The sequence below is a fragment of the Micromys minutus genome, assembly GCF_963924665.1.
Source record: "Micromys minutus genome assembly, chromosome: 2".
NCBI lineage: Eukaryota > Metazoa > Chordata > Mammalia > Rodentia > Muridae > Micromys > Micromys minutus.
This window is the reverse complement of record NC_137971.1, coordinates 42,582,896-42,606,003: the sequence shown is the minus strand read 5'-3', so window position 1 is coordinate 42,606,003 and position 23,108 is coordinate 42,582,896. Positions and strand designations below refer to the sequence as shown.

Sequence of the window (23,108 nt, the reverse complement as noted above, 5' to 3'; positions counted from 1 at the left end):
TCTTGAGCTTCATATGACCTGTGAGATGTTTCTTGGGTGTTCAGAGCTTTCTGGGGTTAGTATCCAATTATTCAGTGACTGCATTCCAGCTTGTTTCTTAAGGCCATTTGCTTGGAGAATTGTTTTCTAGCCTCTTACTCTGAAATAGTGACTGCCTTTGTCACTGAGGTGTGTTTCCTGTATGCAACAAAATGTTGGGTCATGTTTATGTATCCTGTCTGATAGTCTATGTTGTTTTATTGGGGAATTGAGTCCAATGATGTTAAGAGATAGTAAGGAATAGTAGCTATACCAATCCTGGGCATATACCCAAAAGATGCTCCAGCATATAACAGAGACACATGCTACACTATGTTTATAATATAGTGTATTATTATAAACTACAACCTTGTTTATAATAGCCAGAAGCTGGAAAGAACCCAGATGTCCTTCAACAGAGAAATAGACAAAAAATGTGGTACATTTACACATCAGCAATTAAAAACAATGACTTTATGAAATTCTGAGGTAAATGGATAGAACTAGAAAAATACATCTTGAATGAGGTAACCCAATCACAAAAGAACACCCATGGTACTCACTCACTGAAAAGCAGATATTAGCCCAAAAGCTCAGATTACCCAAGATACAATTTACAGACCATGTGAACCTGAAGAAGTTGGAAAACCAAAGTGGGGATGCTTCGGTCCTTCTTGGAAGAACAGGGCATTCACAGGAAGAAATGCAGAGACAGAGTTTGGAGAGGAGACTGAGGGAGGGGCCATCCAAAGACTGCAGGGATGCATCTCATATAATGCTACCAAGCCCAGGCAATATCATGGATGCCAAGAAGTGCATGCTGGAAGGTGCCTGGCATAGCTGTCTCCTAATAGACTCTGACAGAGCTTGAGGAACACAGAGTTGGATGCTTTCAATGAACCACTAGACCGAGAACGGGGTCCCTGGTGGAGGAGTTGGAGGAAGGACTCGAGGAGCTAAGGGGGGTTGCAACCCCACAGGAGGAACAACAGTGTCAACCAACTGCACCCCCCAGAGCTCCCCAGGACTAGACGACCAACTGGGGAGTGCACATGGAGGGACCCATGGTTCCAGCAGCATGTGTAGCAAAGAATGGCCTTGTTGGGCATAGGCAGGAGAAGGTGTCCTTGGCCATTTGGGGGCTTGGTACAACAGTGTGGGGAAATGCTGGGACAGAAAGATAGGAGGGAGTAGGTGGGTAGGGAAGCACTCTCATGGAGACAGAGGGAGGGAGGATGGGATGGGGGAAATCACAGAGGGGAAAATGGGAAAGGGGATAACATGTGAAATGTAAGCAGAGAAAATATCCAAGAACAAAAAGATTACATTACAATTCTATTCCCAAACTATTAATAAACACATATAAATAAAATGATACTATTTCCTAAAAAAATTTTTAAAACTTCTATTATAAAAACTTTGAAAAGTAAATATCATTTTAGTCTATAAATGTAGAAATCATATCATGTTTAGACACAGTAAAAACATGAACAAATAGATATGTAATAACTGTATTAATTAGTAAACATATAATGTGCAGATTAATATGCAATAAGTTTTACTTTTGAGAAAATACCTAGGTACCTTGAAATCAAGACTAGATGAGATATTTAAGCATATAAACAATCAAGTTTGATAATTCAAAAACACCTATAAATAATCTGAAATTTAAAATTCTCTAAAATAGTTTCGGGTAAGTAAAAAAGATAAAGAACTCACCGATAAGATGCTAATGGTATGTTAAATTCATTTTCAGGTGAAGCAATTCCCAATAAAGTATCTCCTTCAAAAACGGAAATTGGGATTGAGAAATGATTCTTAATCTAGAAAATAGCAAAATATATTTAATACTCACAAAAGAATAGATATTTTAAAAATATGTCTATGTATGTATCAACACAGAAACTATCAGGCAATATTCAGCTTGGTTATATTTAATTAGAAGAAGCAAACACAATTATTTATCTTTTGAAAATAAAATTATCTGATTTATACGTTGTAGAATGACTTTAAGCCAGCCAGCATTCCAGCACAGACAAGGGAGGAGCACGTAGGCTCCTCTCCAGCTGGCAGCTGCTTTTCCTCAGCTCTCTGAGCTGTCCCTCATAGCTTGTCATGTTCCAGTGCACGGCCTGTGCAGATGAACACTGAGAGCAGCATCACTTGGATTCATTGTCAAGACAGTTAAAACTGTGATCACATTTCTGCTGATCATAATCTCAAACGAATTTTATATTCAATTAACTACTGAGGTAAATACATTCTAAGACTCCAATAGTGTTTAAAATGTATACTCAGTTACTAAAGCCCAAGTCTGTCTCCTTGTTTTCCTACCAGATTTAATTCAGGAACCACTGAGGCATAAACAAATTTAACATTTGGTAGGGGCACTGGAGCAGGGCTCAGTGGCCTACGCTCACAGGCTCTAGGGTTTCATAGCAGCTCCCACGGGGCAGCTCATAGCCACCTGGGACCGTGGTCCCCGGGCATCCAATGCCCTCTTCTGAGCTCTGTGGGCAGCTGGCATGCAAATGCTACACATACACATGCAGAAAAACATCAGTACACATAAATAACAGTTTAAAAATCAAGAGGACAACAGCACTGAACACAGATAATTCTATAAAAAGAAAGGTGAAAAATAGTAGATAATATACCCATGCACTCACATACACCCTCTCACACACATACTAGCACGTGAGTGCACATGCGCGCGCGCGCGCGCACACACACACACACACACACACACACACACTGCAGAAATTTCATTTTAATCTTTTGTTCTGTTTGTTTTTTTTTTCCCTGTGACTAAATACTTGACAAGAAACAACTCAAAGGAGGAAGTTTTTTTTGGCTTGTGCTGTGAGGGGACACAGTGCAATATGGTGAAGAAGGCATGGTTTCAGAAGATTGTGGCTGCTGGTTACACTACTGGTTAGAAAGTGGGTCTCAGATATAAAACCTCAAGGTCTTGTCCACCATGAACAATTTTCTCCAGAGAGACTACAGCTTCTAAAATACTCATAACCTTCCAAACAGTGCCATCAGTTGGGGACTACATGCCCAAACATATGCAAATCTTATGTTCCACATTCATACATTCTTGCTCCTTCATTTCACCAATGAGGACCCACTGCAAGTCACTGCTTTAGAAGCAGAGCATTTAGCAGCAGCTCTCATCACACACCACGCATGATCCAGTCTCTAAAGTGGCAGATACAAACTGTCTGATCACTGCAAACTAATGACAAATATGGCTGTGGCTGAGTCATTCCACTGAACTATTCCTGCATTATGACCATTGACAGCAGATTAATAAAACCAACATGGACACTAAGGAGATCTAAAGGAACAAAAACCTAAAATCGAATCTTTTTTTTTTTTGTTATTTTTTTTTAAACTTTATTTTACAAAACAAAGATAAATGTACAGATTTTAAACATTTTTGCTTAAAATTATACTTTTTTGTCAGTACTGTTTTTTCAGACATTAAAATAATTTTTCACATAAAACCATGTGAATATATTTTTTTTAGTCAGTACTTGATTTTTTTCAAGGGCCCGACAGTACGCATTGAAAACCCAATAGTTATAATAAGCGTAAAGTACATGCAAAACAAAACGAAACATGGAAACAATCAAAGTCTTCTTGTTTGTAAATATATGTATATTTTTTTTTGTTTTCTTATTTTCTTGGACTTCATACAGTCTGTGAGTTGTTTCTGGGGGAGTGCAAGCCTCTGGGGTTAGCATCCCACTATCAGTGACTGCATATTATGTCTGTCCTTTTGTGACTGGGTTATCTCACTCAGGATGATATTCTCTAGATGCAGCCATTTTATTAAGAATTTGGTTAAGTCATTGTTTCTGGAGGCTGAGTAGTATTCCATTGTGTATATGTACCACAATTTTTGTATCCATTCATCTTCTGAAGGACATATGGGTTCCTTCCAGCTTCTGGCAATTATAAATAGAGCTGCTATGAACATTGTGGCACATATATCTTTGTTGTGTATTAAAGTGTCTCTGGGGTATATGCCCAGAAGTGGAATAGCTGGGTCTTCAGGTAGCACTATATCCAATTTTCTGAGGTATCGCCAGACAGATTTCCAGAGTGGTTGTATTAGCTTGCAACCCAACCAACAGTGGAGAAGTGTTCCTCTTTCTCCGCAGCCTCACCAGCATCTGCTGTCATCTGAGTTTTGGATCTTGGCCAATCTGACTGGTGTGAGGTGGAATCTCAGGGTTGTTTTGATTTGCATTTCCCTGATGGCTAAGGATGTCGAGCACTAAAATCGAATCTTAACACTATTAATTACTTGTGTGATCGTGTGTAAATTTTATTTTTGACATTAATTTTCCTCATTATTAAGTGCAAGAAATTCACATTTTAGAACATTTAAAAACATGATAAATGTAGTGATTATCATTGTCAATAATAAAGATTATTTTGGTAATCTCTAAAGTATTTTGCTTATCTGTAACACAGGAGCATTCCTTTGTTAAAAAGAAAAGATTGAAGGTGTTATAGCTGACTACCCATTTTTTAAAAAGCCACAGGTAATCATTTTATGTTAAATTAAACTTACATATATAAATACACACAAACACACACACACAGTTTAACTGAAGCAATGCAACTTTGGTAGACCACGGTCCCTTCAAAATAACAGACTAATAAAAATCCAAGTACCAAGCATAGGAAACTGTTTAAAATACAGGTTGGTGCAAGTAACAGAGAGACCCTCAAAACAACAGGGCATTGTTACTGGTGCCTTCCAGAGACAGAAGGTAAAGCCCTATTGCCAAACACCACACACTTAAGACACAGAGCTTTGAGGAATTAAGCTGGAGCAGATCTGGAAGCCTCTTCCTGAAGATTAGCTCTTACAGTATAGAAGAGTCATCCTAGTTGCCACGGGAGAAAAAAAAAAAAACCAAATCTATACTCCTGCCTACCTTGGGTACAACAATGATGACAATGGCAAGGCATTTTGAAAGATATAATTCTGGAGCTAACTAACAGCCACATAACTAGACTAAGGTTTTCTCAATAGAAGGGAATTCATGCCTGGCACTATTTAAAAAAAAAAAAAAAAAAAGCCTGGAAAGGCTGTGCTTGCAGACCAGATGCCCAGGTTGTTTCACACCTGGACCAGCAGAGAACCTAGGGCACAGGCCTGGTAAGGTTGTAGCCTGAGTACCCAGAGCACAGAGAGTGGTTGGCAGTACTTGTGGAAATGGTTCCTTTCTGGCCCACAGAAAAGGCTCTTAAAGCTCTTAAAGAGAAAATGAAAAATCATTCAAAGAACTACAGAAAAACACAACCAAACAGGTGAAGGAATTGAGAATGGAAATAGAAACAATAAAGAAAACACAAAGAGAGACAACCCTGGAGATAGAAAACCTATTAAAAAAATCAGGAGTCACAGATGTAAGCATCACTAACAGACTACAAGAAATGCAAGAGAGAATCTCAAGGGCTGAAGACAACATTAAAAAAAAAAAAAAAAAAAAAAAACAGTCAGAGAAGATGCAAAAACCAAAAAGCTCCTAACTCAAAATATCCAGGAACCCAGGACACAATGAGAAGACCAAAGCTAAGGATAATAGGAATAAAAAAGGCGAAGAATATCAACTAAAAGGCACAGTAAATATCTTCAACAAAATCGAAGAAGAAAACTTCCCTACCCTTAAGAATGAGATGACTGTGAGCATAAAAGAAGCCTTCAGAACTCCAAATAGATTGGACCAGAAAAGAAATTCCTCCCAACACATAATAGTCAAAACACCAAGTGTTCAACACAAAGAAAGAATACTAAAAGCAGTAAGGGGAAAAGGACATGTAACATATAAAGGCAAGCCAATCAGAATTAGTCAACAGAGACTATGAAAGCTAGAAGATTCTAGACAGACATCATGCAGACCCTAAGAGAGCACAAATGTCAACCCAGGTTACTATATCCAGCAAAACTCTCAAATTAGCATAGATGGTGAGAACAAGATATCCCAGGACAAAACTAAATTTACACAATATCTGACCACAAATCCAGCCCTACAAAGAATAATAGATGGAAAACCCAATACTTGGAGGAAAACTACACCCGAAAAAAAGCATGAAAAAAAGAAAAAACAAACAAACAAACGAAAAAAAAAAAACAAAAACAAAAGAAGACTCACAGACATAATTCTAGCTCTAAAAGCTAAAATAGTATGAAACAGCAACCACTACTCCTTAATTTCTGTTAACATAAATGGACTCAATTCCCCAATAAAGAGACAAAGACTGTCAAACTGGATACATAAAGAGGATCCAGTATTTTGCTGCATACAGGAAACTCATCTCAGAGACAAAGACAGACAATATCTCAGAGTAAAAGGGTGGGAAAAAACCTTCTAAGCAAATGACCAAAAGAAAAAACAAGCTGGAGTAGCCTTTGTAATATCGAATAAAGTAGATTTTCAACCAAAAATAATCAAAAGAGATAAGGAAGGACACTTTTTACTCATTACAGGAAAAAATTATAAGGATAAAATTTTGATCTAAACATATATGCTTCAAATACAAGAGTGCCCATATTCATAAAAGAAACACTACTAAAGCTCAAAACATACATTGCACCACACACAATAATAGTTGGAGACTTCAACACCCCACTCTCATCAATGGACATATCATGGAAGCAAGAACTGAACAAGACACATTGAAACTAGCAGAGGTTATGACCAATTGGAATTAACAGACATCTACAGAACATTTTCTAAAACAAAAGATTACATCTTCTTCTCAGCACCTCATGGCACCTTTTCCAAAACTGACCATATAGTTGGTCACAAAAAGAGCCTCAGAAGATATAAGAAGATTGAAATACTCCCACGCATCCTATCAGATCATCATGGACTAAGGTTGGTCTTTAATAACAACAAAAAGCCCACATATACATGGAAGCTGAACAATGCTCTACACAATGACAGCATGGTCAAAAAAGAATAAAGAAAGAAATTAAAGATTTTCTAGAATTTAATGCAAATGAAAGCACAACATACCCAAACCTATGGAATGCAATGAAAGCAGTACTAAGAGGAAAACTCATAGCTCTGAGTTCCTCCAAAAAGAACCTGGAGAGAACATACACTACCAACTTGACAGCACAGTTGAAAGCTCTAGAACAAAAGGAAGCAGATACACCCAAGAGGAGTAGATGGCAGAAAATAATCAAAATCAGAGCAGAAATCAACCAAATAGAAACAAAAAGAACCATACAAAGAATCAACAAAACCAGGAGCTGGTTCTTTGAGAAAATTAACAAGATCGGTAAACTCTTAGCCAGACTAACTAGAGGGCAAAGAGAGAGTATCCAAATTAACAAAATCAGAAATGAAAGAGAAGACATAACAACTAAAACCGAGGAAATTGAAGAAATCATCAAATCCTACTACAAAAGCCTATATCCTTAGTCATCAGGGAAATGCAAATCAAAACAACCCTGAGATTCCACCTCACACCAGTCAGAATGGCTAAGATCAAAAATTCAGATGACAGAAGATGCTGGTGAGGATGCAGAGAAAGAGGAATATTTCTCCACTGTTGGTGGGGTTGTAAACTGGTACAACCGCTCTGGAAATCAGTCAGGCGGTTCCTCAGAAAACTGGATATAGTACCACCTGAAGACCCAGTTATTCCACTTCTGGGCATATACCCCAGAGAAGCTCCAACATACAACAAAGACACATGCACCACATGGTTCATAGCAGCCCTATTTATAACAGCCAGAAGCTGGAAAGAACCCAGATGTCCTTCAGTAGATGAATGGATACAAAAATTGTAATATATTTACACAATGAAGTACTACTCAGCTACCAGAAACAATGACTTCATAAAATTCTTAAGAAAATGGATGCATCTAGAGAATATCATCCTGAGTGAGGGAACCCAGTCACAAAAGAACAGACATAATATGCAGTCACTGATAATTGGATACTAACCCCAGAAAGCTCTGAACACCCCAGAAACAACTCATAGACTTTATGAAGTTCAAGAAAAACAAAGGCCAAAAAAAAAAAAAAAAAGAAAGAAAGAAAGAAAAAATCATTATACTTAATCTTTACACACCAAGAAAACTTTGACTATTTCCAGGTTACATCTTATTTTACATGTACTTTATACTCATTGTAACTAGTAAGATTTTAATGTATACTATCAAACCTTAAAAAAATCAAGTACTGACAAAAATGTATTCATATACTTTTATGCAAAAATACTTTTAAAATCTGTACATTTATCTTTGTTTTTTAAAATAAAGTTGTTCAATTAAAATAATAATAATAATAATAATAATAATAATAATAATAATAAATACAAAAAAACCCAACCAATTTCTTAGATCAATTTCAGCTATAGTTAACCATTAAATCAAGATATTTTATGAGAATAAATGTGAAATTTTTAAACATAATTTTAGCAAATCAAATATAAGAGTACTATAGAAATACAATAATTTAAAGATAATAATTTATATTAGAAATATTATTGCTTAATGCTTGCGAATCTAGGTCACTTATTACATAATTTTTTATATCCTTTCAATAAAGAGAAAAATGGCAAGAAAAAAGAGCAACTGAATTATATGGAATAAAAATATCTTTAATTGAAAGTATAATTGTTGAAATCTACTAGAACAAATAAATAAGTCTAATAAAGTGAACATTATCTATGAATATTATAATAATGTATATTTTGAATTATAGTAATGGATAACCAAAGTAAAAAAATTAATAAAAAGCTCATATTATTTTTAAAAAACAAAACATGGTAGTTAAAATAAGTGTGATTTATCTCTCTGAGACAGAGAGTAATTAAGTATGGTATTGGAATAACAATAAGCAGATTAATAAAAACAGACAGCAGAAATTAATTATCAATAGATAATGCCAGTGACAATCCAGGTAGAAAAGATCATCTGGGTTAGAGCAATTGCAAAACCAAATGGAAACTCTGAGCTTCAAACCTCTCCTCTATATATACAAAGACTCACTCAAAATATTAATGTGGTATTCTCCAAATTCCAGATCTACATCTTAGTAACCACTGCAGCTCCATATGCAAGCTGAGTGAAAAGGCTAAATTCTATTCTCTATTATGCCTGTGGTAAATTTAAGACCACATAACTAATGTACAGTGAGCTAAATGGATATGTAGGAAGAGAAAATAGAGACACAAGGAAGTTTTTATAATATTAAATACATTCATTACCTTAATGACTAAGAAGATTTTTTAATGTATCTTTAAGTCAAAACTAAACTCCATATGCTATATTGAATATATCATTAGGTCTATAATTTCTTTGATAGTTTTACTATTAAGATATAAACATGCTATAAAGACTAAGCAAATACGATGGAGATTTTGATAAAGTACTAGGCCCCTGTATATAGCTGCTCTGTGAACACTGATGCTGTTCCACTGCTCATGTCACAGACTGGCTACGTCTGCAACAGTTTGTAATCTTTATGCAATCATTTTTCTGAAACACGGTTTCTTAATCCAAGGCAGGCACAAAACTGACCAAAGGACGATTCCTGCTGCCTTTACATTTAAGGTGCTGGGATTACGAAGGTCTGCCAGCACAGGTGTGTGTGAGGTGCTGGGATTACAAAGGACTAGTGTGTGTGTGTGAGGTGCTGGGATTACAAAGGACAAGTGTGTGTGAGGTGCTGGGATTACAAAGGACAAGTGTGTGTGTGTGAGGTGCTGGGATTACAAAGGACAGGTGTGTGTGTGAGGTGCTGGGATTACAAAGGACAAGTGTGTGTGTGAGGTGCTGGGATTACAAAGGACAAGTGTGTGTGTGAGGTGCTGGGATTACAAAGGACAGGTGTGTGTGTGAGGTGCTGGGATTACAAAGGACAAGTGTGTGTGTGAGGTGCTGGGATTACAAAGGACAAGTGTGTGTGTGAGGTGCTGGGATTACAAAGGACAGGTGTGTGTGTGAGGTGCTGGGATTACAAAGGACAAGTGTGTGTGTGAGGTGCTGGGATTACAAAGGACAAGTGTGTGTGAGGTGCTGGATTACAAAGGACAAGTGTGTGTGAGGTGCTGGATTACAAAGGTAGCCAGCACAGGTGTGTGTGGCGTGCTGAGATCATCTCAAGGCTCCCCTCATGCAAGGCTGATATTCCAGCAACTGAGCTACATCCCCAGTCACTTCAAATATTCACAAACAAAAAGCCTCTGATTTTGCTTTTTTTACTCCATACCTGCACTGGTGAACGGATTGTTACCTTCTTACTTCCTTCAACTGTGTCGATTTGACAAATGATAGATCTTTCAACCCCAGATTCTCTGTGTCTCACAGTGTACAGACGGCGTCCCACTTTTGTTAAAGGAATCTTGTCAGCGACAGAGTGGTTAGCAGGAGCTAAATTAAATACAGATACTCCAAAGTTAATTAGAACTACACAATAACTTTCAATGTCTGCTAAATACCAGATTATCATCTACTAAATGAAAAGTCTTTGGATATAATCAACATTTAGAGATTATTTTAAGAAGTCACCTATTTTGACAACATTCCCCTTAGTCTTTCAAAGCATTTTATCAAAAACACAAATGAAAACAATTCTCACTGGGGAATTGTCCCCAAAGCTGTGACAATTAAGACAGCAAACAGTAAGGCGAGGACGGGTCGTACGGCCCAACGGTCAGCATTGCTAGTTCACTGTCATAATGACCACTGTCTCAATCTTCCCGAGGCTGCAGACAGCAAGGTGAGGACAGTTTCCACTTTCATTTTCTAACTGTCACCTTTAATGTCCAACTTACATTTGCTTAAGAAAAATTTCACATACACATTATATTGGAAGTGAAACTAGTTAATTTGCATACATTTGACTTCCCACTCTTAAAAGACTAATTCTCACAGACAGGGAAAAGTAATGAGAACACATCATAGACAATGTTCCAGTACACGGATCTGCTAAACACTACTTCCTGATCAGAAGAACTGTGTTTTGTAGCCTTTATGTCTTTTCAGATGACATCCATTCAAATACTGCCCACATTATCTTACTGAAATGCCAGAGAATCAGAGTAGTATGGGTAAAATACCCAAGATCTTTGTCGCAATTAAAAAATTACAATTTTTTTTATTTCAATAAAAATAAAAAATTTGTGGAAAGCAAAAACGATTTTCATATTAAAAGGCAAAATATGAAGATTTTAAATGGCTGGAGAGATTGCTCAGTATTACTAGTACTTGCTGCTCTCATAGAAGGCCTGGGTTCAATTCCCAGCATCAAAATGGGAGCTCACAATCACCACCAGTTTCGGGGAATGAAATAAGCATGTGGTGTACATATACTCACAAAGGCAAATATTAGTACACACACACCAACAAGGAAAAACTAATAATACCACACTCCGGACAAGCAAAGTCAGAAACTGAAATACCAACACTGAATAACCAAAGAAATCAAGACACTAGTAAGGACAATAATGTCCCTTTGGTGGTTTCAATGTCATTGTCCTCCATTGGTTCTGCCATTTGAATACATGGTTCCTACTAGGCAGTGCTGTTTATGGGAAAATTTCCTGAGCAGAACACCAAAGGCTTATGCTCTAAGAGCAAGAATCGACAAATGAGACCTCATAAAATTGCAAAGCTTCTGTAAGGCAAAAGACATTGTCAGTAGGACAAAACAGCAAGCAATGGATTGGTAAAAGATCTTTACCAATCCTACATTCTCTGATAGAGGGCTAATATGGATATTAATATGGATATATACAGAGAACTCAAGAAGCTAGACTCCAGAGAATCAAATAACACTATTAAAAATGGGGACAGAGCTAAACAAAGAATTCTCAACTGAAGAATATCGAATGGCTGAGAAGCACCTAAAAAAAAAAGTTCAACATCCTTAGTCATCACAGAAATGCAAATTATAACAAACCCAAGATTCTATATCACACCAGTCATAATGGCTAAGATCAAAAACTCAGGTTACAGCAGATACTGGTGAGGATGTGGAGAAAGAGTAACACTCCTCCATTGTTGGTGGGATTGCAAGCTGGTACAACCACTCTAGAAGTCAGTCTGGTGATTCCTTATAATAGTGGACATAGTACTACCTGAAGACCCAGCTATACCATTACTGAACATACACCAAAAAGACACTCCAACATATAACAAGGACACATGCTCCATCCACTATGTTTATAGCAGCTCCCTTGTTATTGCAATAAGCATGTCAGCGGCCTCTACTCTGCCATCAGAGACTCTAACCCTCTGGAACCATAAGGCCAAACAAAGTCTTTCTGCTATAACTTGTGTTGGGTATACTATTTTATCTCACTAATAGGAAAATAATCATTATAGTCCTAATGTATTAGACTTATGATATATTCTTATAAAAGACTGCTAAGGTACTACAAATAAGTCAAATTGCTTTTGAAAATAACTTTACAAAGCCCCAGGAAGGAAATATCTCACTTACTAAGGAGAATGAAGAAGAGCTTGCTGCTTAGGCTGGTCATTGCATTGAAATGATCATTGTCCTTAGTTCGTACATAATCCATACTTAAACTCTCTTCATTTTTCAGCTCATATGATTTTGCCATAGGAACGTTGAGTACATTAAAAGAATCACTTGGTGAAACAGAGACAGTAAGTCCAAGAGAATTGAAAATCATAAATGGTGCTAGATCTCTTAGGAAGACAGCGGAAGATCCAGTAGCAGCTTCAGTAAATGCCTAATAGGGAAATTTGGCAGTGAATGACATGTGGGGCAATAGTCAGTAGATAAATCCCAGCTTAGTCATCTAAGAGTCAATGTGAAGTATCTCATAGATAAAGGTTCAAATACTTGTTTTTCTTACCTCCACTAAATTACTTAACATCACCAGGCCACATTTGGACAGTGTAATGTTTAATTGGTCTTTGGAATAAAAACTTATGGCAGTCTTATATTCTGGTACTTTGTAATTCTCTTCTTCACTCTCAGACTCAACAATGGCCTCTTTTGCTTTCTTTTTCATCTAAAAGGATAAATTAAAATTAGACATAAAAAAATTGCTTTTAGGAGTAAAGCATAACTTATCTGTAAAGTAAAAACGTGTATCATGAGAGACAGTGTCATGGAACCTATGGGTTATACTGCCAGATAAAATTTCTTGGACATGCCAAGTAACGTCACAAAGCTGACAGGAGGAAATACTAAAGGAAAATAATTTCTAAACAATAAATTTGATAATTTAGAAGAGAGAAAAACTTTGAAAGTAATTAAGTATATATGGAGTCTTCAGGTAAATCAAAAGCATACACTTCACAACAGTCAAGGAGAAAGTTTAGTGTATTGGTAACAGAAATAGAACTAGGGACTAACACAGTCACACAAAAGTAGCAAGCAATGCTGTGAAAGGGGAATCTGTAAGATTGTTTACTTCTTCCAAAAATTCAGAGACTCACAGCCCATGTACAGTCGAATCTAAAAACTACCAATGAAGTTAGTTTATCCAAATCCTTCATCTGATATAACCTAGAAAATCAAATCATTTAAATATAATATGGTAGGCACGTCCAGACAGACATTCAGTTGTTATTTTACCTTACTTTTAATGCCGTAATGATGCGTCTATAAGTCGAGTCCATCAATAGGTAGGAAGCAAGCTGTCATTAGATACTTCCTTGCTTTACAAGCACAACTTCACTTATTTAAAGGCACAGATTCTTAGAGTTACATAAATTCACAATATATTTAAACAAATGACATACATACAATGTGCAATGGGGTACAGAGAGGAAGACAGAGGGAGGAAAATTAGAGAAAGGTAGGAATGAAGGAGAGAAGTGCAAAGTAGGAAGGAAAGAAAAAAGGAGGCAGGATGGAAGAAGAAAGGAAGAAAGAAAGAAGGAAGTCAGTCCACTCACAGAACAAAGAAAATTTGGGATTAACTACCACCCAAAAAACCATAGATATAGTGAAAGATAATAGTCAATAGACTTCACAGAAGTCTATCACATTCTGGTCTTAAATGGTGCTTAAGAGATGGCTCAGTGGTTAAAAGGACTTGTTCTCTTGCAGAGGAATTGAGTTTGACTCCCAACACACATGGTGGCTCACAATGGCCTGTGACTCCAGTTCCAGGGAATCTAGATCCCTTCTTCTGGTCTCTGTGGACACCAGGAAGGCATATGGTGCACAAACATACATTCATGCAAATCAACCACACATAAACAAACACAAACAAATAAGTAAATAAATAAGATAAACTCTATAATGTAGTATGGATGTCTCATAAGCCCTGGAACACTTTTCCTTCAGAATCCTTTGTCAGACTTCAAATATACTTTGATTGAGGCTCTTACTAATCAAGTTGTAATATATGCAGAGGATATACTCAGAAACTACACTTATCAATTTTGTGGTAACCTGAAACTGCTGTAAGAAAATGACATACACATACACACCTTGATGCCAAGATTCCAAGGTCTAAAGTCATCAGTCTGATCGATTTCTAAGGGTTCCAGTAAAGGTTCCCAAACACCGAACATTTCGTTATAATAGTGAACCTAAAATGAAAATACAGCATTCTATTATCTAAACTGATTTTAAGTGATATCTCTCACCACCATGCCTCGTGAGTGTACTGTTTATTCTATACTAAAGTCTTCTACATGTCAATCAGTAGATGTCTATACATACTCCAGCATACTTCCTTCACCCGGCTTACCTTTGAAGGCCAAATTTCACCTTCCCATTTTAATATGACAGAACCCCCTTTAAACATGTATTTATTTACACATGTGTATACATATTTCAGTCAGAGGAAAACTTATAGGAGTCAGTTCTTTCTTCTTTTACCACATGGGTCCTGAGAATTGAACCCTGGCTGCCAGACATGATGGTAAACAGCTTGACCCACTTAGCCTTCCTTAAACCCTAGATCTTTTTCTAAAGCAAATTTCTTTGGTGTCTCTCCTGTACCAAGCAGCAAGTGCTACGTTCCTCTACTACATATTACCAATAGTTAAAAACTTGCCAATCAACTGCCAATGACTATGGTTTAAGAGGCAGTGTGTTTGTGGTATTGTAGTGAACGTTCCTGCCTTTCACATGTTTTCGATGTTTGAACACCCTGTACCTCTTGGATAGCACAGATACAAAATACATATAATCCTAATCACAATTTGAAAATCTGCAGTGTAGTCATAATCAATTATGATTCTATTAGGACACAATTTGCTTTCATTTCATGTAAAAATAGAAGATTTGAAATTTTCACCCTCACTTTTATAATGTACTACTAGATTATTTTCCAATAAATATGAAGTGAAATAATTTTAATTAATATGGCTGAAATAACTATATGTAATTGTTCTGTTTCTGTAGCACTGGTATTCAGATTAGAGCTACACACATATGTATCCCAATACTGACCTATATTTCCAGCCTCTTTTGTAATTAATTTTACCTGAAATATCCATGGAAATAACTTTATGAATTCTAAGGTAAAATATATTTACTGTGATTTTTTTTCTCTACAAAGAAATGTCTGTGGGGTTTAGAATGAAAGTCCAAGGCTTCACACATGCTAAGCAACCACTCTACACCTGAAGAGTATCCCCAGTAGTGGATCTTTAATAATTAAGAGATTACCTTTCCAAAGAAAAATTTAATTCTACTTCTTAAAAAGAAATTTCAATCTAAACATGTATTGATATCTCAATAAAAGAAGATTTTTCATTTTATCTGTATGTACATATATGTCAGTATATGCTATCTGTATGTCTGTGCCCAAGGAGGTCCAAAGTGGGTGTCAGATTCACCCACAGGTGTCAGGGGCAGAGTTGCTGGCAGTTGCGGGAACCAGACTGCTCTCTGGAAGAGCAAGAAGCTCCCAACTGCTGGGCGGTCTCTCTAGTCCCAACTGCATTACTGCTAAAGGTTATAAATACCAGCTGAAATATGTAGTATGGATATATAAAAGCTATATATATGTGTGTGTGTGTATGTGTGTGTATTATACATACATTGTGTATTATAATATGTACATACATTATATATAACATGTACACATATTGTATATTAATTATGTAGATATAGATATAAAATGTATATACATATTATATATAAGCAACCATCTGGGCATGAATCTGTAAGATTTTTATCTAAAAGCTTTAAAGCCTGTTTCATTATTTATAATAAAAATCATTTACGCAGTGATATAGCTGCTTAAATTTAAAGTGATCCCAGAATATTCTACATGAAGCATTAGAAAACCTGAAAAATTATATACTCACTTACTTCCAGTTTAAGCTGACAGTAAAGATTTATTAAAGTCCGCCAGTTTTTGCTTTCCCCCGAAAAGCATGACTTTGCCAATAGCATTGGCACTGTTCTATGACCAATCCCAGCCTCAAGAACAATAAAAATAGAATCAATATTCAAGCTCAGCGTCTCTCCTCCTGGCATCACTTCATCTGTGGGAACTACTTTCTCAGTTTCATTCGATTCTTCAAGAAACCACATTTTTAGATTCTTAGTCTCCTTCTTGTCCCACAAATGTGCTATACTCGAAGTGTTTTCTTCTGCGACAGTTTCCTTACTTGTATAAAGTGCTGAAGTAATAGTTATTATGGTATTTATGATAACTGGTGAAACCTAAATGAAAAAACAATTTAAAAAATGTATATATTTGCTGAATGAAGATGAAGAATTCAAGTAAGGCTGAACTAGAAATGTATTGTAGATAATAAACATGATTTTCTACTACAAAATTTTTAGATAAGTTAGTTAAAATATTTATAAATCTTGTTATTATTGAACCAATTAAAAATGAAAATTATATGTATACTAGATATCAACATATCAATAAGATTAAGTCAATGAAATATAGCATATATAATAAAATATTTATAATGTTTTATAAATGTTAATATATATAAATTTCTAAAACTATTTATTCATTTTGTGAGCCAGGGCACAATCTCGGCCCAGTGAATGTTACAAGTGCTTTACCAATAATATCAGTCCCTTTTCTGGGGATACTATAGTGGTTAGATGGGTGTCATTGAAATGCCCAGATTGGCTTAGAGCTCAGTGCTCTGTACTTCAGACAGAGCTTAAGCACTACAACTCTTATGCTTTAGCTTCTTTAGCTGAGGCAAACCCATCACCAAATCTACTTCAAATGGTTGTCTTGACTTACCTTCAGCGTAAGAGATTTTACTGATATATCAATCATTTGCGGATCTTTACCTAACTGAGTAGCCTGATAAAATAAGTCACAAGGCTGCAAAACCTACAAAATAAAAATCATTAAACTCATATTTAAGTGTTAAAATATTTCTGCTTAAACTCTTTTCTAATAATTATGTTTAAAAAGTAAATAACAGCTAAAATGAATCAACACACTACTGTTATAAAAACACAGTATGAACAAATATATTAGCAATAATATAAATATGACAATGTAAAAAGAAGCATTTATCTTCTACGCCCCAATTCTGACATTTATTTGAATAAATCTAAGAACCTCATAGTGAATACTGAGATTTGCAAGAATGGAAGCAAAAGTATTTCTGATGTTGGGCATGAGCACATAAGCTAGGCACACACAGATCAACTGATCTGCAGCATTTTCTCTCAAAGACCACTGGTGCACACTAATGATACGGTGGAAACCTGGGAACTGTAGTTCCCAAAGATCTGAGCATTACATCAATGCTGCCATTACTTCAGGTTTCAAAGCTACTGTCCTTCCCAGCATTCATAACAACAATTTTTTGGTTATTTAATCTGGCCTAGAAGAAACGATGCTAAAAGCAGATCTAGGAAGAACCTGATATGATAATAGGTTCTGAGGGAGATCTTCTGGTCCATGTAGCACTTCGGAAAAGACTAGTAATCTGGGTGATAGCTTTACTGTAACAACAGGAGAGATACTAAGCTTGGACTGTTCCGCTTGCAAATCCTCCGGTCATTACCTCAGACATCTTCAAGTTGTATCCCCTAAGTAAAATGCAGAACTTCCCCTGTACTTACTTTCACAGCAACCTCATTTTACTGCACTTGTCCTGCTGGTAAGAAGATATGACACTTACTTCCTTCTGAACGTTCACTAGGTTCTTAGGGGCTTATCTGACATGTACTAAGTTTAACCAAGCACAGCAAACACTGGTAAGACTGTTCAAAATCCTGAGGAACAACGTGGCTAATGTTATCATACACACACACACACACACACACACACACACACCCCAAACATTAAAAAAATATGCTTAAATATTTGTAAAACACAAAGTTCTAGCTACATTATGTCATTATTTCACTGTACAAAAGTCTATTAATACTATTTGTTTCACAGTAAAATGGGTATAAAAAGGAAACGTTAAAGCTGCAGGGCACTAAGAAAAACTATAAGTACATTAAACTCATTAATTTTGGAATAATTAATAGCTTTTTCCTAATTACAGCAAGGAGAATTGTAATTTCTAGACTCGTGATAGTCACTTCTCATTCTTTTACACTTTGGGCCTCCTTTTATGATTTTCAGACCTTGTTTTTTTTCCATTTGGAAAGGCTGAGAATTATTGAAAGACCTGGATCCTTTTGTTTAAATTTTCTCTTTCGCCTCCTCCTTTCTAGCATTTTGCTATTCACAGCAAGAAACCAGGAAACTTAGTATTTTCCCTAACGTTATATACAACAAGTTTCTCACAAGTTCCACTTTCTAAGTAACAAAAGAAATACAAAAGCTGCAATCCTTCTGTCACTGAGCCCATCCCCCTCGGCTTCCCTGTTCTGTGTTTTTACATACTCTTTGGGGCTGGGCAGAGCAGTGGTCTTGGTGCCCTTGCAGTCTGCTTTAGCAGCGCCCATCATTGCTGTGTTCCTGGAAGAGAAGAGTCTACCTCTGCTGTGCTCAGAAACTGTGTGAAGGCAGGTGCTGTGTCAACAGCAGGCCACTGTGTGTCCTGATTTTTAAAACATTAAAATTTATCTGGTTTGTTTACTGGCTGGAAGAGCAAGGAGTAAGGATATAATGTTAGAATACAGATGCAGTTTGGAACACAGTATTGCCAGCAGCACTTTCCCTCACAGAGTCTGTACTGGTTCACAACTGTTGTGTAAACATGTACTGCTGTGGTCTTGAACTCCTTTAATCATGGCTGTCGGGTCAGGAGCATCGGTCTAACTCCGGAGATTTCTCAGGGTTTTTTAGCTATATCCAAGACAAAAGGGCAGGGTGAATGAAAGATGATAATCTGAAGACAGAGAAGTCATAGATTCCACTTTGTATTCCCCCTTTTTCTTACTTATGCACTACCTAACCTTGAGAACTACAGCAACAGTCAATTTTAACAAGACTGAAAAGACAGTAATCGAAGAGGTTATAGTAACACCCAAAGTAAATTGCAAGTAAGTAGGTTATTAGATACTGAACTCACAGTGGTGACTTTGCCCTTTCTCTTGCCGGGAAGAAAGGGGCATGCTCTGACTTGGAGATCTTTGATGGCAGCAGTCACTGTATTGCTTTCAGGTTCGCCTTTGCAGCAAATTTCACACTGTGTGGTGATGACCAAGGCAGGAGCGTCATTTCTTGTCATGTCAGCCACAAACACAATCTCTGGGTTTTTAATAAGAATATTCATTTCCCACTTCTCTAATTCCTGAGCAGGTGCTAAAATAATAATAAACAATACATTTGATTACAAATATTACTTATTAAGAGTTTGTGAGGAAGAGATAATTACTTCATTCAATATAAAAAATTAAAACAAACATTCACTTCAAAGGCATTTCCTGTGTATTCCTTTTTGAGATAGGAATTATCCTCCCACAATCCCACTTCTTAGGAAAAGCAGAACTGGCTGTGCCTATGCTATGAACATGCACCTCTATCAAACCTCCATTTACTCGGATAGGAGTCAGAGTTTAATGACAGAATTGGATCTAACTCAAATGTCTAACCTCAACACTCCTCCAACTATATTATAATGAATATATAAAACATAATAGGAAAACTATATAGTAAAGGCTTAAAGTAAATGTAAAAGTTTATGAATACTTTAAAATAATGTGTTCTCTTGCTTGTTACTGACTGCAGAGAACAATTACTTAACTCAAGTCTCTAATTTCAATTCCCAAATTCACACCTTCAAACACTGAAGGCCAAGCAGAGCAGTACTTCCTGTCTCCAGGGAGAGAGAAGGAGAGGGGCATGAGGATTAGAAGTTCCTTAGCTCCACCAGTGAGTTTGAGTACAGCATGAGATAAATGAATCCCTGCCTCAAAAATACAAAATCAAAATGCATCATAAAAGTGCAAACTGAGTGTGTAGGGTTCATGATATGAAATTCCCAAAATCAATAAAAATATTATGTTAAGAATACAAGCTGCATATCCTCTTAGAAAATACATTAAAGTTTTTTTCTTATTAAGAAAATAATTTTAACTTATTAATGTGTCTACTCTGATCACTGAAAAGATTAATCATGGTAATTAACAGTTGCAGCAATACAGACATTAAAATTTTTATTTGGAAACTAACCTTCTCTAGTAGTCCATGTTTGAACACTGGTTTCTAAAGCCATACTAGTCATGTAGGCGTCAAAAAAGACATGTGCAACAGTCATGAGAAACTCCACACTTGCACACACATACATCTCCTGGACAATTGCGTCAGTCACTAATACATCTCTGATTTTTTTGTACTTCACATCCACCATGTCCTTCTTGTCAAAGCCGACAGTCAGTCCTATCATTCTGAAGACAAAAACAACAATGTGTGTGGGGGATAAGCAAGCATAGCAGTAAAGCTAAAGAACCACCCTATCCTTGCTGAGCGCAAACAAATCTGAAAACATTCATCTTGGGAATAATGAACTTATAAAATTTTTGGAATACAATTGTTTCACAAAAGGGAAAAACTATATCTAAAAGTTATCAGAGTTCTGAATGTTAGTTTATCTTTTCTTCAGGGTTTCACACATTTCCCATCTAATTACACTACTTCTACAAACATTTTAAAAATCCATCAACATTCCCAATGTGAGAATGTATCATGATGTAGTGAAGTACAGTTCTCAAACCCTCATGAAGACACTCAGCATGGAAGGCACTTTCTCAGGATGAGTTCTGCAAGAATAAAACAATTTAACTTCAATAGCTCAAAATTATAATACATACCTAGGAGTTGCTTTCATGACATGAGGCCTTTTGTCATCTAAAATACAGTTTTTTAATGAGAAAGAAAAGACTGTAGAACCATCTGTACACACTTTTAAAGTACTTATAATATTCTCCAATTTAAATTCAGCAAGTTCTAGAGAAGGGTCACGGACATCTGTAAAGGAGGCCTGTAGAAAAAAAATCCACATAAAAATTACAGAGAAAAACTTTCAATTTTTTAATTTTTTATTATATAAAAGGTAACTAATAAAAAAATGTCTGAGATAATTACTGAAAATATCTCTCCTCCAGAGGAACATATACTACAATATACACACAAAACATTAACAATTAATAGAACTATTTATTAGTAACTAGTTCTATACCTCTTATTCACATAATTTCTTTACAAATATAAACATAGTTTCTATTCTTCAACTTACCTGATCAGGCCCCGGACTGTAAAGTGTCATGGTAAGATAATCAGTCTGGAAACTCACATTCAGTGTCGTGTTAACCTGAGAAGCCTGTGAATGTACCTCCACCACAGCAGCAGTCACCATAGTAGCTGAAAAATTAAAGATAAGAAGAGAAAACAATCCTAAGATCAGGCAATCAAAGCACCTTTGGGAGCTACCAAATTATTGATTAATGGGTGCAATAAAATGGTATTCAAAAAATAAAAACGGTTAAAAATTCACACTTGGAACTCTGAATTAACACTCTTTCATAATAATGAGAGAGAGAATTAAACACTCAGAACTTCTGTCTCCTTTTGAGAAACTACAATCCTACTTTCATAAATCTAGAATCATGAACATGGGACATACTTTGGAGGTTAAATAAAATGTTTAAAATGATTAAATACATATATATTTAATAATATAAATACATATATACACACATATATACATATAGTATCTAACAGTTTTTATTCAAATTTTACTTTAAAGAAACTAAGACAAAAATGTATTTGAGATATTATTCTGAAACTTATTTTAATTGGAAATCAAAACTTATTTTCTATGTACTTAAATTTTAAATCAAAATATATACACATGGATATATTAATTAAACTTATAAACAAAACAATTCCTAATTCTCACTTAACCTAACTTCAGACAAAAGTACTACTATTTCAGGTAATTCATATTAACTTACTTAAAATGGAATATATATATATATATATATATATATATATATATATATATATATATATATATATATATTTGTAGCAACTGAATAATTTAATAAAATACTTTTAAAAGATTAATACAATGGAGCCATCTTTCCAGCTTTTCCTTTCTTTTTATGAGTACATTTCACCTCTGTTGCATATCCTTCTTGTGCTTTATACCACTCTGTAGAAAACCTATACCAGTCATTTGTGCTCTTTCTTGTTTCACTCTTCTTGCTTGAGGAATTATCAATTTTATCAGTCTTTCCAATAAGAGCATTCTTTTTAGCATTAATGTGTATGTGCTACACAATGGTTTCCAAGGACTGAAACTGGGTCAACTCGGGTTGCCAGGCTTGCGTGGCAAGCATCTTCACACTGGCTGCTTTGTAGCCCACTAAAAACTACTTAAGAATTGTATCATTTTCTTCATCTGTTTGATCTTTGGTTAGTGACAATCATTGTCTTATTTACTCAGTCTTTCTCTGTGGTTCCCCACATTCATGTGTGGCTTTCAGTAGACAGGGGCAAGAAAACAGCTGTAGAACACAGGTGCTCCGTGGTCCAGAGGAGGCCACCTACTACAAAGATTTACCATGAAGAATGCTTTGTATATTTGACTCCAGGTTCCAACAAAGCAAGGCATTACATCACATTACAGCTCATCATACTGCTTCTGTTAGATACGTTTATTAATGTATCTCTTGAATACAATATTAGCCTCCCACCCAAGCACTCTGAGT

The 23,108-nt window shown here is 35.9% G+C and overlaps 1 protein-coding gene across 1 annotated transcript in view; it reads right to left on the bottom strand.

The window, feature by feature from the left end:
• Positions 1-23,108, bottom strand: part of VPS13A (vacuolar protein sorting 13 homolog A) — a 174,329-nt gene that overhangs the window by 58,112 nt on the left and 93,109 nt on the right. Inside the window, exons 36-46 of the mRNA XM_080912186.1 lie at positions 21,632-21,756; positions 21,207-21,376; positions 20,569-20,783; positions 19,466-19,698; positions 17,224-17,316; positions 16,320-16,676; positions 14,483-14,584; positions 12,892-13,050; positions 12,510-12,765; positions 10,275-10,435; positions 1,738-1,841 (exon numbers count right to left, since the gene is read on the bottom strand). Of these exons, the coding sequence (XP_080768312.1) occupies positions 1,738-1,841; positions 10,275-10,435; positions 12,510-12,765; positions 12,892-13,050; positions 14,483-14,584; positions 16,320-16,676; positions 17,224-17,316; positions 19,466-19,698; positions 20,569-20,783; positions 21,207-21,376; positions 21,632-21,756 (1,975 nt within the window). The remainder of the gene's footprint in view (positions 1-1,737; positions 1,842-10,274; positions 10,436-12,509; positions 12,766-12,891; positions 13,051-14,482; positions 14,585-16,319; positions 16,677-17,223; positions 17,317-19,465; positions 19,699-20,568; positions 20,784-21,206; positions 21,377-21,631; positions 21,757-23,108) is intronic.